The sequence below is a fragment of the Rhododendron vialii genome, chromosome 2a (genome assembly GCF_030253575.1).
Source record: "Rhododendron vialii isolate Sample 1 chromosome 2a, ASM3025357v1".
Lineage (NCBI taxonomy): Eukaryota > Viridiplantae > Streptophyta > Magnoliopsida > Ericales > Ericaceae > Rhododendron > Rhododendron vialii.
This window is the reverse complement of record NC_080558.1, coordinates 13709262-13725207: the sequence shown is the minus strand read 5'-3', so window position 1 is coordinate 13725207 and position 15946 is coordinate 13709262. Positions and strand designations below refer to the sequence as shown.

At 37.4% G+C, this 15946-nt stretch overlaps 1 protein-coding gene across 1 annotated transcript; it reads left to right on the top strand.

Annotated features, from left to right (window-relative positions):
* The first annotated feature begins 8126 nt into the window (after positions 1-8126).
* Positions 8127-15366, top strand: LOC131316918 (probable galactinol--sucrose galactosyltransferase 2). The gene is made up of 14 exons (XM_058346443.1): positions 8127-8651; positions 10104-10339; positions 10849-10939; positions 11178-11226; positions 11341-11432; positions 11805-11912; positions 11987-12115; positions 12447-12857; positions 13300-13441; positions 13527-13594; positions 13872-14006; positions 14143-14357; positions 14748-14836; positions 14942-15366. Exons 1-14 carry the CDS (start codon positions 8332-8334, stop codon positions 15209-15211), a joined length of 2355 nt encoding a protein of 784 aa, XP_058202426.1. The 5' UTR covers positions 8127-8331; the 3' UTR covers positions 15212-15366.
* The last annotated feature ends 580 nt before the right edge of the window (positions 15367-15946 follow it).

Sequence of the window (15946 nt, the reverse complement as noted above, 5' to 3'; positions counted from 1 at the left end):
TAACTTTTTCGTCCAAAGTCGAAAATATGCAAATTATATATCAATTTCGAGATCTTGAAGTCAGCTTTCTAATGACACTAAAATCACATCACAATTCAAAGCACACAGAAAGTTATGATCAAAAGAGTAAGGGCTGGTAGACAGAAAGATCATTTTGATCATAACTTTCTGTATGCTTTGAATCGTGATGTGATTTTGGTGTCATTAGAAAGCTGACTTCAAGACCTCGAAATCGATATATAATTTGCTTATTTTCGATTTTGGATGAAGAAGTTATGACCATTTGAAGTTATGACCGTTTGAATTTCCGTTAGTTTGAGGGGGTTAAGTGCCAAAAAACAAAGTTAGAGGAGGGTAAGTGTATGCGAGGCATAGTTAGAGGGGGGTAACTATAATTTTCCCAAAACAAAATGGCAGGATCAACCACTCGACACTGTTATCGCTTGGTAGCATTTCCGAATCCATTAAAAGGATTAGAAAGTCTACACGCATATTTCATTGTGGGGCTCACCACGGGTCCCACACAAATTATCCGAGCCGTTCATTAAATGTAAAATATTTTTTTAAGGGTTCCCACAAAAAATAATCTCAATCCGATACCTATAGGTGCTCGATCTAATCATATAATTTTTTATTATCCGAAAATCGGAATGAAAAGTTAAATGGTTGGATGAAGCACCTATAGATATTGGATTGAGCTTATTTTTTACGGGAACCCTTGAAAAAATGTTTTACATTTAATGAACGGCTTGGATGATTTGTGTAGAACTCATGGTGGGCTCCATAATAAAATCTGTACACAACCTGTGCACAAATTGCTGTGTGTATAACAGGACTCTAAAAGGATAATATGTCACTACACGTTTCAAGTCGACAATCGACGGATTAGTTGCCAATTGCCCCGTTCGGTTGGAGGAAAGAAAAAAAATTATTCAATGGCCTAGGTATCACATGGTGTCTCAAGTCTCTTCTCCATCACATATTATAGTAGGACCCGATGAAAAATGTATGGATCTTATCATGATGTGAGGTGGAGAAGAGGCCCAGAAATTGTGGGTGCTCCACTCCCCATGGGCACTGAATATTTACTCATGGGATCCTCTATGAAATGGTTGTGTCCGGGTTATTTCCAAATTTTTTTAAGGTTCGTTTTGATGATTGGGACTGTTATTTCCAAATCTAATTAGGGTTCGTTTTTAGGGTTCGTCTTGTCAAAAATATTACGTACGTCAAAATTCATGTTAATCAAATATTATTTAATATGTTTTCGAAACACATTTGTCTCGATAGAAAAGAGTTTAGGAAAATATTTGTAAACAATATCATATGAGCATAATTCTTTACGGTTTCGATCATCAAAATGCATCTGAAAAACAACCAAGACAGGACTGTCTACTCCCTCCACAGAGGATCCCATTACGGGAATGTTGAATTTCCTTGTATTTTTAAATTGCTCAGTTCCTAAGAAAATTGGGGGAGACTCATGTCTCCAATTTTTTTCCCATTAGGATCAATTTTTCTCAAAATTTATACGGGAAAAAACATAAAAATTTGCAGAAATTTTGGCTTTATTCATTTGGGGTTTTCAGAACCGCTCAGTTTCTCTTAATACGATTTTCAATAAATTTTTTCTCTATTTATTACTACCAAGAAACTTTTTCAAACTAGTTTATACATCACTAAACTACTACTTTTCCACTTTTTCTTAAATTTCTTATATCAAATGGAAGCAGAAAATACTTTTTAGTTTCCTTTATTTCACTTCACTGTATTTTATCGGGAATAGCTTTCTTGACAAACGAACGGATTAAGAGAGTTATCGAAAAGACGCTTGACTTTTTGGTTGGGACAAATAAGAGAACCAATGTAATACCCGTATCGGATATTTAATATCTAATTCATATTTTAATTGAAGTATGTGATTGCTGGTTAATTCATAAGTATTAAAATTTACGAGGGGCTTTGTGTGTGGTTTGTGAAAGAAGTATAAGTTAAATTATGGTCTCGCTTACCTGTGATAATTTTTCCTAAGGCTTAACAAATATCCTGACAAATATTTGTCTCCTGCGCCTTTTGCACCTTTTTTGGTTGGAACAAACAAGAGAACCAATGTAATGTAATATCCATATTGGATATTTAATATTTAAATAAAGAAATTAAATAGGCATCCTGTTCAGGGAACTTATTTAAGTTTCCATTTTGATGGATTTGAATACTTATGTTCTCATCCTCAAATTGTCAAGTTGTCTTATTATACCCCTATCTATACATTAATATATATTTTTATGGGATATACCAGATTTTTAATCCCACAATTATAGGGATTATGCAAATCTCTCTCTCTAATCCCACATATCTCCTCTCTCTCTCTCTCTCTCTCTCTCTCCTCCCCCATTCCATTTACCTAACACAACGTGCTCCATTCAATTTCATCAGCAACAACCATGAAATTCCTCCTCATTTTATTCTACCTGATACAAACCCAACTCTCTTTTCCTTCCCCCACTTCATGTTACTATGGTGGCCATAGGAGAGAGAGATGGGGGATGGAGAGGAATACTGGGTTTTGACTAAGGAATAGTGCAGCACCATTAGTAATCAGACTATTCCCTTTTTTAAAGAGGCTCCGTTCCCTTTTTTTGGGTCAGCCCCATAACCCCTGACTCTCCCAACATTCTCCCACTTTTTCCAGTATTCCCACCTTCTCCCAGTTGAATTACAAATCCCCAGAAAACAAAACAATCAGTCCTTAATCTGCGCAACCCGCAACCCGCGATTTCGATCCGCCAAAGCGAACATCTCATCCGTCCTCCGCCGTTACGCTCGCCGCCTTCGCTCCTGGTTCTCTAACAGGCCGCGGATGGCCCACGCTATTGGAGCGATCCAGTGCTCCTGATCATATGGCTCTCCGTCCGCGGAATCATTTAGCCGTGGGTTCCGACCAGGTGTTTCTTCATGCTGATTTTGTTTGTGAGGAAATAGTTTTTTTTTTTTGGGTAAACGTGAGAAAATAATTTTGTCATGATTTCGGGATGCGTGTTTCGGTTTTTCCGAATTTTATCATTATTTTGGTTTAGTGTAGTTTCATGGGCACAATTTTACGATACGTATTCATGATCTTTTTTGTTTCATTTCGGAATGCGTGTTTCGGTTTCTCCGAATTTTATCATTATTTTGGTTTAGTGTAGTTTCATGGGCACAATTTTACGATACGTATTCATGATCTTTTTTGTTTCATGGTGATTTCATAAATTTTTTGGAATGTGTGTTTCGGTTTCTCCGCTATTGCTTGCCGTTACCGGATTCCGTTTCCGAAATATCAGTTTTAGGTATTATGTTTTTCGATTTTTGTCATGTTTGTGAATTGATGATGTTTTGTTCATCTACCTTGATTGAAACCTACACTTTTCAAAACTTGTCATGTTTTCTGATTTTTGTCATGTTTTTTATTTGATCATGTTTTATTCATCTACCTCGATCGAAACCTACACTTCTCGAAACTTGCCATGTTTTTCGATTTGGTCATATTTTTTTTTAATTGATCTTTTTTTTTCATGTACCTCGATCAGATTTTGCTATGTTTTGTGAATTATCATGTTTTCCGGCTTACACATTTATTTTTGTAAGAGTCATATTTTCTTTTTAGATTTTAGGGGAATGAAAATATGAGAGAGAAGATTAGGAGAGAGAAAAAAATTCAAAAGATTAGGTGAGAGAAATGTTTGAAAGAGGAGAGAGAATTGAGATAATTAGAAAAGATAAAAAAAAGAGAGAAAGATTTGAAAAATTAGGAGAAAGAAATGGTAGTTTAGGATTTAATTGAATTTGAGGATAGAAAGATAAATATTTAAATACATTAGGACGAGCATCTAAATAAGTAGGGTAAAAATGATGGCTAATTAAGTTCCCTTATTTAAATTATATTTTAATTGAAGTATGTGATTGCGGGTTAATTCGTAAGTATTAGAATTTACGACGTGATTTGTGTGTGATTTGTGAAAGGAGTATATAGCTAATAGTTTAAGAAACCTTCTTAAAAAATAATAAGTATTTATTTACAATTTTTAAATTTAAAAATAATGGGCTTAAGAAAATAATTTTTTAATTTTTTTTTCATTGTTTAAAAGATCTTTATGAGATTTTTCAAATAAAATCCATATTGCATATTTTTATATTTCAGTAAGCTCATTATTTTTTAGCTTGAAAATTGAAAACAAGTACTTATTCAATGTTCTAGAACGGGACACGTGATGTTGTGTTTGGAAGATCTGTTGGTTATAAATGTTGTATTCAGTTAAGTACTTTAGTTATGTTAGTGATTCAAATTCATGTGGATATTTCTTCAGGTATTGTGATATTTTGTTGAGTATTTCTATGTCTCACACACTCTGACTTTTCTTTTTGGATTGCCAGGTAGCAGGTGGCTTAGAGTGGGTGTAAAGACCCGTAAATTATTTTATTTTCTTAAATCGTTTAATATGTGAAAGATCGTATTTTAATTAAGTTATGCGTACGAATATGCGGCGTACCGTTCTGTACCGGATATTCGGAGAATAGTTGAACTATGAGTTTTGATGTTGTAATGGTGTTTTGTGGGTGTGGTGGATGTGTTGGACACGATCAGTGTTCATTTTGGTGAACGTCAAAAAAGTTAGGAAATTTTCAGATTAGTTCCAGAACCCCTCTTTTTGCTGGTTTCGGAACCCTTTGTCCAGTGGTGAATTTTCAAATTTCTCGGGTTCAATTTTGGAAACCCTCTTTTTGCCTGTTCCGAAACTCGTTCAATTCCGAAACCCCTATTTTGCCTAGTTTTGGAACCCAGACAGCAGATTTTGATATTTTTCTGTTTGCGATTTTGGCTCACTATATAAAGGGACCCTTAGCCATTTTCTCATCCATACACCACAAAATCAGATCTAAAACCCACTATCTCTCATCTCTCTCAAGATCTACACTCAAACCCCTTGATTCTCACACAAATCCATCTCCAAACTTCAAGATCTATGTGTTCATCATTCAAATCTCAATCGAGTTTCGGGTTTCTCATCGTTGGAGGTAAGATCCATTGATTTTGGCGTTTTCTCTTTCTCCTCTCAAACTTGAGTTGATCTTTGCTTGATCATCTCGTTTTTTGATCATCTAGGTTAAAGATCTTGCGGTACAGCTTTGGGAAAGCTCGTTCTTAACAAATCTACACTTACGGTTTTGCTCAAAACCTATTTTGGTAGGGATATCTTGCCTTCTCTATGTGTTGTTGAGTTGATTTTATGCCCAAAAGTCGTTTTTGAATGTCCTATGGGTGTATTATGAAATCTGCCTTTGCTGTCAACTTTTTGCAGAAATTGTAGTTGAGTACCAGAACCCCTATTTTGGGCAGTTTCAGTACGAATCTGGAAATTCTTGAAACTTTCTCACTTCGATTGTTTTGACTCTCAGTCACTTTTAACACATTCTAAACCTCTCTAAACCACTTCCAAGCATGGTTAATCGTGCCCCTATGATTCATTAATTGTCTCCATTCTTTGGCTTTTGTTGTAGAGAAGTAAAATGTTGAATTAGGATTATACGATACGCGTACATTATTGGTGCATTTGGTTGATTATGTGAGGCATTGTGACATGTTTATATGAATGATATGGACTTGTGATATGTCGAGCACTATGATATTTGGGTATGTGAAATAGAGAACATAATTGAGAACAATAGAATTATATGAAGAAAGTCACGGATTCACCATAAGGTGTGATGCCGGAAATGAGACGCATGGGGTCTCTAATGCCCGAAAGTGCACAAGAAATTCACAGATCCACCTTAAAGTATGATGCCGGAATGAATATAGGACGCACGAGGTCCCTAATGCCTGGAAATGAAATTGAAACACGTGAAACAATGAAACTGGAGAATTTTAGAGATTATTGAACAAATTGCTTATGGATTGTGTTGATCTTCAAGTCGTAAGTTCTTATTCATTTGAGAAACTCCATTGTTGTCTATGCTCGTTCCGGTGCATTGATCATCTCATTGCATATAGTTTGAGCATCATAATCTCTACTGCACTAGTGTAACTCAACCTATTATCATTTTCAGGTATATCTCAAAGTCATTGACATGAAGTGCTTGGAGTGCAAGTTTGACTTCATCATTTTGAAAGCTAATATGGAAGAATTATTTTGACATCTTTGTAAAATTCTTTGGGAGATGTAATTGTAATTTTCAATATAATCCTTTGACTTGGAAATCATGTAATCTCTAAACTTATCATCTTTTGACTAATCTCAAGGAATTTGGGGTCAGAATGCCATTATTGTAAAGCTTTGAACTTGATCGTACTCTTTTGACGGTTGAAGTGAAACTCTTGGGGGTATTAATACGTATATTGCGATGGCTTCCTTTTTGAGATATTATTATTATTATTATGTTAAAAATCGAGGGCATGACAGTGGGTCCACTACCGGTCAGCGTTGGAGGTGTTCAGCTAGCATCGCGTGTAGTCATTGGATTTGTTGGTGTATAGAACTTTAGAAGTATTGGAATAAAAATTGTAATTAAGGGTGTTTGAGAACTTTAGTTGTGTGAGTTGTAATTAAGTTTGTTAGTTGTTTGTTATTTGAGTTGAGACTAGAATGTTGACATTTTTATTTGAAAGTGTGAAGTCTTCGCTGGGTTTTATTCTGTTAGTTTGTGAATTTGTTGTTGGTTTTTGTGTGGAATACCACGTGGCCGTGCCTATTCGGACCCACTTTGAGTGATGTTTGTGGGGCGGGGTTTGACAGTCAAGTTATCAAATTTTAGTTTATACTCACTTGTTAAATTTTTATTCAAGATCGATTTTTGTATATAAATCATGAAAAATAGTTTGGTTTGATATACCAATATAGTGCAAAGATTGTATTGAAGTATTCCGCCCGATGGGTGTGAAACTTTAACTTCATTATTAGGCTTTCTCTAATTTACTCCATAAATTAAGATTCCTTTATTTGATTATCTCTCATGTGTTCTTCAGGTGACACAAAATAGAGTTCTATCACGCTCCCATTTGATGATCCGTGATGTTCAAATCATAATTCTTGACGTGCAAACTCTTATCATCCATTACTCATCATACAAATATGATTTGACCAAATATTTACCGATTTCTGGTTGTATTTATTTTAGGTCATAAACAATGGACGCGGGGGCTCTGCTGTGCCTGAGGCACAGCACCCCCTACCCACACCCAAAAAGGCCCAAAAACGGTAACGTTTTCTAAGGAAAAAAATTTTAAGTTTCCAATTTGCAATTCTATGGAGTAGAAACGTGATTATAAGAGTTTTAGAGATAAAATTTAATTATGTCTCTTTAGAATAATTTGATCAGAATAATAAGATCTTCACATTGGTTCAAACGGATTGAAAAGTTAATTATGTCTTTTTAGAATAATATGTTCAGAATAATAAGATCTTCGCACATATTCAAACGGATTAAAAATTGGAGTACTTAATTTTTTTAGATTGTTTATACATTAAAAAATATAGTTAAAAAATTATCTGCTCCAATTTTCAATCCGTTTGAACCAGTGTGAAGATTTTATTATTCTGATCAAATTATTCTAAAGAGACATAATTAAATTTTATCTCTAAGACTCTTATAATCACGTTTCTACTCCATAAGATTGCAAATAGAAAACTTAAAATTTTTTTCTTAAGAAAACGGTACCTCTTTTGGGCCTTTTTGGGTGAGGGTAGGGGTGCTGGCAGAGCCCCGCGTCCATAAACAATAAGCAAATTGAGTACTGAGAATAAAATAAAATTCTCAAATCGCCAAACGAGATTGTGATAAATTACATTTTACGTGATCGATCCCACGATAACCCATATTAGAAATCTTTCTCCTAATTTACCTGGCATGTTTGAATGTTTCCTTTCAAGGGAGTAAATTTTCTTTCCTGTAGCTAGATGTTTCCTTTTAAAGTTGGAACTGAACCAAACTACCAACTGCCCACAACCATGATCTAAGGGTAGAATCGTCCCCAGAAAAATGAGAGGACATCTTGTTCCTGTAGAAGATCAGGAACGACAAAAAGACTAAACCATGGCCACTATATATTACCGTCATACATCTCTCTCTCTCTCTCTCTCTCTCCCTCTCTCTCTCTCACTCTCCTTTTCACCCTATCATTATGGAATCCAACAGATTCACCCTATCATTTTGGAATCCAACAGTAATCACAAACACCCTTTTCAGTTCGTCCTTCGAAGGACTGGGGGGGTTCATTTTTCTGATTTTACCAATCGTACGGTATTCCTTATATAGTGGCAAATCATGCACATCCCTCCTCCTTAAAAACTAGGCATGATTGTATTACCACCACCACCACCACCACCATCTCTGAGAAACCTCAAAAATGCCTGCTGCTTCTCACCATTAATCTTGGGATCCAGTTACCACCACAGGGTAATCTCTGTGCAGTCTCAAAGGACATGGAGACCTGCTATGTTCCTCAACCAGAAACCCACTGTCAAAGATGGGGTCTTGAGCATCAACGGCAGGGATGCTCTCGCGGGTGTACCGGATAACGTGGTTGTCACGCCGTGGACGGATTCCTCCGCCTTTTTGGGTGCCACTTCCGCTCACTCCACTTCCCGGCACGTTTTCAAGCTCGGTGTCATTCAGTAAGCTATACTAGCTTTTTTCTTTTCTCATTAGTTGATCATTGTGTACAATCTTTAATGCAACTCAAAAGCTTTAAGTTATTATTGGGTCAAAATTAGGCTCCCTCTCATATACTGGTGACCATCAAGCCCATAATAGAAATGGGTCGATCATTTGTAGCATCTTTCTGGGTCTATCGTGGTTAAGTTTTTGTTTTTGTTGGGTCTATCATGGTGGATGTGAATCATATCACGTAGAAACTTTTGGTCCAAAAGAATAGTTGTCTTGTCCAAAATGAAATAATGAATCAATCGCTCTCATACGTTAACGAGTAACCGTCTACAATGACAAAGCTATGGTTTAGTAAGATTTTAATTCGAACGTTGTACATCGTTTGAAGGAGAACTGGAGTAGAACATCATATAAAAATTCTGGAACCTAAAATCGTCTTTCATATTTTGAAGATGGGTCCGGCTTCTCTATAGTCCAATGGTGACGAGACGGTCCAGATCGGGACCATCCACTAATAGATTCAATGGTTCGGATTTTTTCATACACTTTTACCGGTAAGAATACACTTTTATCGGGAGATGTGTAAAAATACATCCAAACCGTTGATTGTAGTAAATGAACAGCCCCAGTCAGAACTGTCTCCTCCAGTCCAAAAAATGGACGGGAGAGGATCCATTTCCTTTCAGGTCATTTGAAGATACTAACGCTGCACGTTTATAGTGGAGGCGGTGAGCTGTGATCACGTGATTGGTGGCCGGCGGTGTGGCTAATAAATGGCGAGATCGGAAGTTTGAGTTTTTCTCCCGTCTTTAGTTTTATTCTCCATTTTAGTTTTAGATTTTCCTCCCTTTGTGGAGGTTTATCCCACCGTTGGTGGAGGTTTGGCCATAGCGAGTGCCTTTTCCTGTGGATGGTTCCTTGTCCGTATTTTAAGGGGACAATAATGTCCAAAAATTTCAACGTGCCCTTAATTGTGGATATTCACTGGCGTGTGCATTTGTCATTGAGTGTGCTTCAGTTGTTTTTATCCGTGGATGTATTACGGAGTTATCAGTGTTTGTTTCAGATGCTTTATCCCACTGTGTCTTATTGTCCTGTATATATCCAATTTGATCATCGTGGATTTTCTTATTAATGACAATGGCAGTGATCTTCTCTTCTAAAAAAGAAGGGCTGCACGATTATGGATTCTTCAGAGTTCTTCGTTTTTGTGCATCACTCTCACCTTGAACTGCTTTCTGATTTAACTAGCATATTGGTTGAATATCGGAGAATTTTACCTTTCCTTTCCCTACTTCAAAATCTGGACGCTGTGTGACTACTGACCAGTCATTTGACAAATATTTGCAATCGTCGAGAATTAAGGAGCAGGAGGCAATAGTTGAATTCTTTGTCATTCATGTATTACCACTACATGGTTGCAGTAAAGGAATGTGAAATATGTTCATGGTTTGATGCAGGGATGCCAGATTTTTATGTTTATTCAGATTTAAAATCTTTTGGAAGATACCTCGAGTGGGAAACTCAGGAAGTGACATTCCTGCCGAGACCCAGATGCTGTTGCTGGAAGCAAAGGAAGAAACAACTTCTAATGGATCTATCTCTTATATTGTTTTCTTGCCGGTGTTAGATGGTGAATTTAGAAGTAGCTTGCAGGGAAACTCGGCCAACGAACTTGAATTTTGTGTTGAAAGTGGTAAGGTTTATACTGATTGGTTCAACCATGTTTCGGCATGAGCCTTTGTTTTGCTGGTCAGTTAATAAGATTCATGCAGTCTGGCCGTAGAAAATATTAGAGTTTTACTCCTAATTTTGTCACATCACAGTGAAAAAAAATAGGGATCCATCGTGTAACAAATCTATGAGAAATTCTCCTATAAAATTATAGTTTTCCTATCAGATAGGTTTTAGCATCCAAGTAAAATCAACTGGCAATGAGTGCAGAGGCCGCCCATGCTCAAATACTAGTTTTTGGAGATAGTAACTAAACAATGTGGGACAATATGTAACGATATTTTCTTTTCTTGGTTATGATTTTACCAATGGTAATTCCATATAAAAGTTAGTCCTTTGGGCTTGGTGGACCCTAAATCCATATCGATGTTAGATACTCCAAGTTATTGACGTTCTTCTTTCACTTCTCTTGAATTGATTAAGCTATCTGTATCTTGGTCTGATGATATGGGTTGCTTGTCAATTCTATAGGTGATCCCGCTATAGTAGCATCAGAATCTCTAAATGCAGTTTTTGTGAATTATGGAAACAATCCATTTGATCTGATGACGGAATCTATGAAGTAGGTGGCCTTTTAGCAAAGTTGGAGTTTCATGAATGCTAAGATATGCATAATTTACAGTTGCTTTTTGGTAGGGCAACTAAAATTTGCCGGGGTTCCAAGAAGCTGGTTTGGATCTGAGTTCAATTTTCATTGTGACTTCAATGCCTGCTTCTTGGGATCTTGTAGCAGCTGGGATATACTAGAATTTTTCATTTTCGTATACATGCAGTGCTAATTGGTTTCTTACGATGTGTAGGATTTTGGAAAAGTACACTGGAACCTTTACAATCAGGGAACGGAAACAGGCAAGTCAGTTTACGAATTGATAAACCGATCTTGCCCAATTTGGTCTCAGTATTTAATTGGTGTTTATGAAAAGGTGTGTACATCTAAAGCTCGATTATTGCTTCCCTATGTAGATGCCTGGGATGCTAGATTGGTTCGGTTGGTGCACTTGGGATGCATTCTATCAGGAGGTTAATCCACAAGGAATCAAAGATGGCATAAAAAGGTTGTTTTGGTTTCTCTGATAATCAATATGACTCTTCTGCATCCCACATAGCATTGGAAATGTTACAGTTCCAACATCAGATAAACTGATTCGCACAGCAATTTCCCTTGTTCCAAGCACAGTGTGGCAATATATTTGTTGTACCATCCCTGCGGATGAGGACATCCTTATGTAACACTTTCTTTTCCTCTTCCAAACGAGGAGGGGTCTTATTTTTCTTTGAGATGTGTGCATATGATCTTTTTTGGTTCTCTCTCTATGGTTATCCTTCCATTTTCTGGTGAATTGTTTTCCAAACATGATCTCTCTCTCTCTCTCTCTCTCTCTCTCTCTCTCTCTCTCTCTCTCTCTCTCTCTCTCTCTCTCTCTCAGCTTAACCGAGGGAGGCACTCCACCAAGATTTCTGATAATTGATGATGGATGGCAAGATACAACTAATGAGTTCCAGAAAGAAGGGGAGCCTATAGTAGAAGGGTCGCAGTAAGTCGATATGCTTTTCTAAATAGTTGGAAAGCGTATCTGTACCCTCTAATTGTATTTGCTCATAACTGCAGGTTTGGTGGAAGATTAGTCAGCATAAAAGAAAACAGTAAATTCAAGAAAACAGAAAATGAAGCTCCAAGCGAAGCCCCTACTGATCTTAAGGAATTTGTATCTGATATAAAGAAGTCTTTTGGTCTCAAGTATGTTTTCCTTCGTGACGTCCCTTCCTCCCCTTCTGTTTCAGTTTTCCTTTTACCACTCGGGAAATGGACATATTGATTTATGATTAGTTTGTCCCAACCTTCACCAATTGTCTACTAGGTCTGCAACACTGGTTTGGCATCCTTTGATCCAAACAAACTTCCTGACCGAAGTATAGTCATACCTCACTATTTCTATTTGCTAACATTGACCTCGGAAATTTCACCTGTGATTTCTTCCTGAGCAAAGTGTTCGTTACGATATCTCATTGCTTCCATTGCTAACATGAACTTCGAGATTTCATCTGTGATTTGGTTTTACTTTTCCCAGGTATGTCTATGTATGGCATGCACTATTGGGATACTGGGGTGGACTTCACCCAGACGCTCCAGGGACCAAAAAGTACAATCCTGAATTAAAATTCCCTGTACAGTCACCGGGGAATCTTGCAAATATGAGGGATCTGTCGATGGATTGTATGGAGAAGTATGGTGTCGGTATGATTGATCCAACCAAAGTATCGGAATTTTATGACGATCTACATAAATATCTTGTCTCACAGGAGGTGGATGGGGTTAAGGTTGATGTACAGAACATACTGGAAACCCTGGCAACGGGTTTAGGAGGCCGAGTCTCATTAACTAGACAATTTCAGGAAGCACTTGAGAAGTCTGTAGCCGCCAACTTCAAGGACAATAGTATAATCTGCTGCATGGGTCACAGCACCGATTCGATCTACAAGTATTAAGACGCTCTTAATCTCCTCAACTACTTGTCACTACCAATAATTGCAGTTTCACACAATTGTAGAAAACTGATAGCCTATAAATCAAATGCAAAGAACTCATAAAACCCAAACAATTTGCACTGTTTTATTTTTGGGAATAATAATGTGCTTTGGAATTTGGAACAATGTGGTTGATAGGACTCTTTAATATTACTAACTGGAAAGAGGAAAAAATTACTGGTGTTACCTTATAAAATTCTATTTCACTAGTATAACCTAAAATTATCCACTAAATCCAACAACTGGAGCATCCTGCATGCATGATAGAGCAAATTGAACTGATGGTGCTTAATATGCTCATCCACACAAGAATTCCGTTCTTCTAGTTTGAGATATTTCTTGTGCTCATTCTTGCCTAAGGACAATAGTACTCTTATTTGTAATTTGGTGTTGCAGCTCAAAAACAAGTGCCATTACACGTGCATCTGATGATTACTATCCGAAGAATGCAAAAACACAGTCGCTGCACATAGCTGCCGTGGCTTATAACAGCATATTTTTTGGTGAATTTGTCGTCCCTGATTGGGACATGTTTTATGTAAGTATGACATGGCTCATTTTCCATTTCAAGACCTCTTTTTTGTTGTTCTGGTGTTCATATGATCTCCTCGTTTTATTTCTAGAGCCTCCATTATGCAGCTGAGTTTCATGCAGCTGCTCGAGCAGTGGGAGGATGTGGGGTCTATGTTAGGTAAGTTCACTTCACTTTAAATGTGGACCTGGTCCTCAGGACATATCAAATGTTTATTTTGTTGCAACCAGAAAATGAAGAATACCACAGGTAAATTTAGAGAAGTATACGCGTGGACTGGATTTGGGTCCTTGATCTTGCCTCGTAGAAGAAAACTACCACCTTATTTTCTCCATCTCAAATAATCTCCCCAACTAGCCTTGTATTTCATTTTCTGCAGAAACATCTCTTTCTTCTGTGATAATATGCTCAATGTATGCCTTTGCTGATATAACAGCGATAAGCCTGGACAGCACGATTTCAAAATACTCAAAAGGCTTGTACTTCCTGATGGTTCAGTGCTCAGAGCTAAATACCCTGGGAGGCCTTCACGGGATTGCTTATTCAGTGATCCTGTCATGGATGGGGAAAGGTACTACTTCCAAGGTCCTACCATTCATAGTTTTGTACCCTTGTTTGGTTACATTACTTGTTATCTATTTTCTTGAGTGTGCGTGTGTGTGTTTTCTGCTCCTCACGTCATATATTTCTGTCTTACTATACGTCAGTCTTTTGAAGATTTGGAACCTGAACAAGTTTAGTGGAGTTATTGGGGTCTTCAATTGCCAAGGAGCAGGAAGCTGGCCATGTCTAGACAGTAGCATTCTGAATGACACCAATGTTGAGCTATCTGGGAAGGTGTCGCCTGCTGATATTGAGCTTTTTCAAGAGGTTTGCGGGGAGTCTTGGACAGGAGATTGTGCAGTATTCTCCTTTCAAGAAGGTATGAGTGCTATTTTTCTTTCGAACATCACGCATGAGTACCATGACTAACTGTTTTTACTCCACCTTTTGCTGCTCATAACGCAAGGAACACTCAGCCACATACCCTTCAAACGAAATTCCTGTCCTGTTCGAAATTCCCATGGACGCAATCTACTAAACAACCTCATGAATGCAAACCTAATCAGCTCAGTTTAAAATGAGAAAAGAATCCTCCGTTGGTAATACTTGGTATCAAATGACCAACTACACAGCTACATGTGCTACAGTGTGGCTGTAATAAGTTTAAGTTTCATGTATGACAGAATGAGTGTGAAGATTGGACTACAAATTTGGGATTACATCAGATGCTCTCCTTCACGATTCTTCTACGTCTTCTCTACAATTTCAGGGTCCCTTTCTCGACTACCAAAGCAACGATCATTTCCAGTCACACTGGAAACCCTGCAGTGCGATGTGTTCACCGTATCTCCAATCAAGGTTGGCTAGTCATGTTTGTACCGTCACTTAATTCATTGACCTGATAAAGTTCACATGATATAAAGCTGTTCCAAAGAAGTGAACTTTTCTTGTGTCCTTGCACAGGTTTACAACAAAACAATTCGCTTCGCGCCTCTTGGATTGATAGAGATGTATAACTCTGGAGGAGCTGTCAAGGAGATGGAGTTTTCTAAAGATCGAATGAGTATCAAGGGAAGAGGGCCTGGTCGTTTTGGAGCATATTCCAGTCAGAAACCAAAATCTTGCCTCGTGAACTCAAGAGAAGTGGGATTCAATTTCAGAAGTGAAGATAATCTTTTGACTATAATTACTCCACATGAAGCAAATTCTTGGGATATTAGCATTGGTTATTGAGACCCTATTGTTTCTTCAGCGAGGTCTCACTTTTTGAGTTTTAGATAGCCATTGAATCTTTTTTTAGAGGAAAAATGTAAACAGCCTAAGACATTTGGGGTGGGAAGATTTCTCATACTATAATTTAGTCCCAATATATACTAGGAATTTTACTACATTGCATTCTTCAGCGCTGGAAAAGAATTGAGTCGTTCATGAGCATCTCGAGGCTCGGCTCGCTAAGAGCTTGTTAGAGCTCGGCTTATTAAGTTAACAAATGAGCTTGATTTAGAATTTTAGGCCTGTTTCGTAAACAAGCTTGAGCTTGAGTTGGTCGAAGCTTGGCTCAAGTAGCCTTGTGAGCATAAAAAAAATTATTTCGAGCTCGGCTTGTTTACATTAGTTCAGACTTGAGCTCGACTAATTTTGAACGAGCCGAGACCGAACACTTCAAAGTTTGGCTTGTTTGCAGCCCTAAGCGTGGCCATGTCCTATACATGGGCCAACTGGACGATATAGAATGATGTACTTTTCTTCTTGTCACAATTTTCTTTCTAGGTTCTCTATGAGTAAGATTGAATTATGCAGAAGTAATTCAGAATGTACATAGGTTGGTGCTAATGCCAAAACTATTGTGCATACAAAAAGTTTGTACAGTGTGCAAAGTATAATACTTTTATGCACAACAATTTTGGCATTAACAAAAATAGTTTCGGCATCATCATTTCTCATGTACATACTATGAGGGGCACAACC

Coding starts and splice junctions, on each gene's coding strand:
- LOC131316918 (XM_058346443.1), top strand. CDS start 8,332: ATGATTGTATTACCACCACCACCACCACCACCATCTCTGAGAAACCTC. Junction 11,227..11,340: donor CAATCAGGGAACGGAAACAG/GCAAGTCAGTTT, acceptor TTCCCTATGTAG/ATGCCTGGGATGCTAGATTG. Junction 13,442..13,526: donor CTGATTGGGACATGTTTTAT/GTAAGTATGACA, acceptor TTTTATTTCTAG/AGCCTCCATTATGCAGCTGA.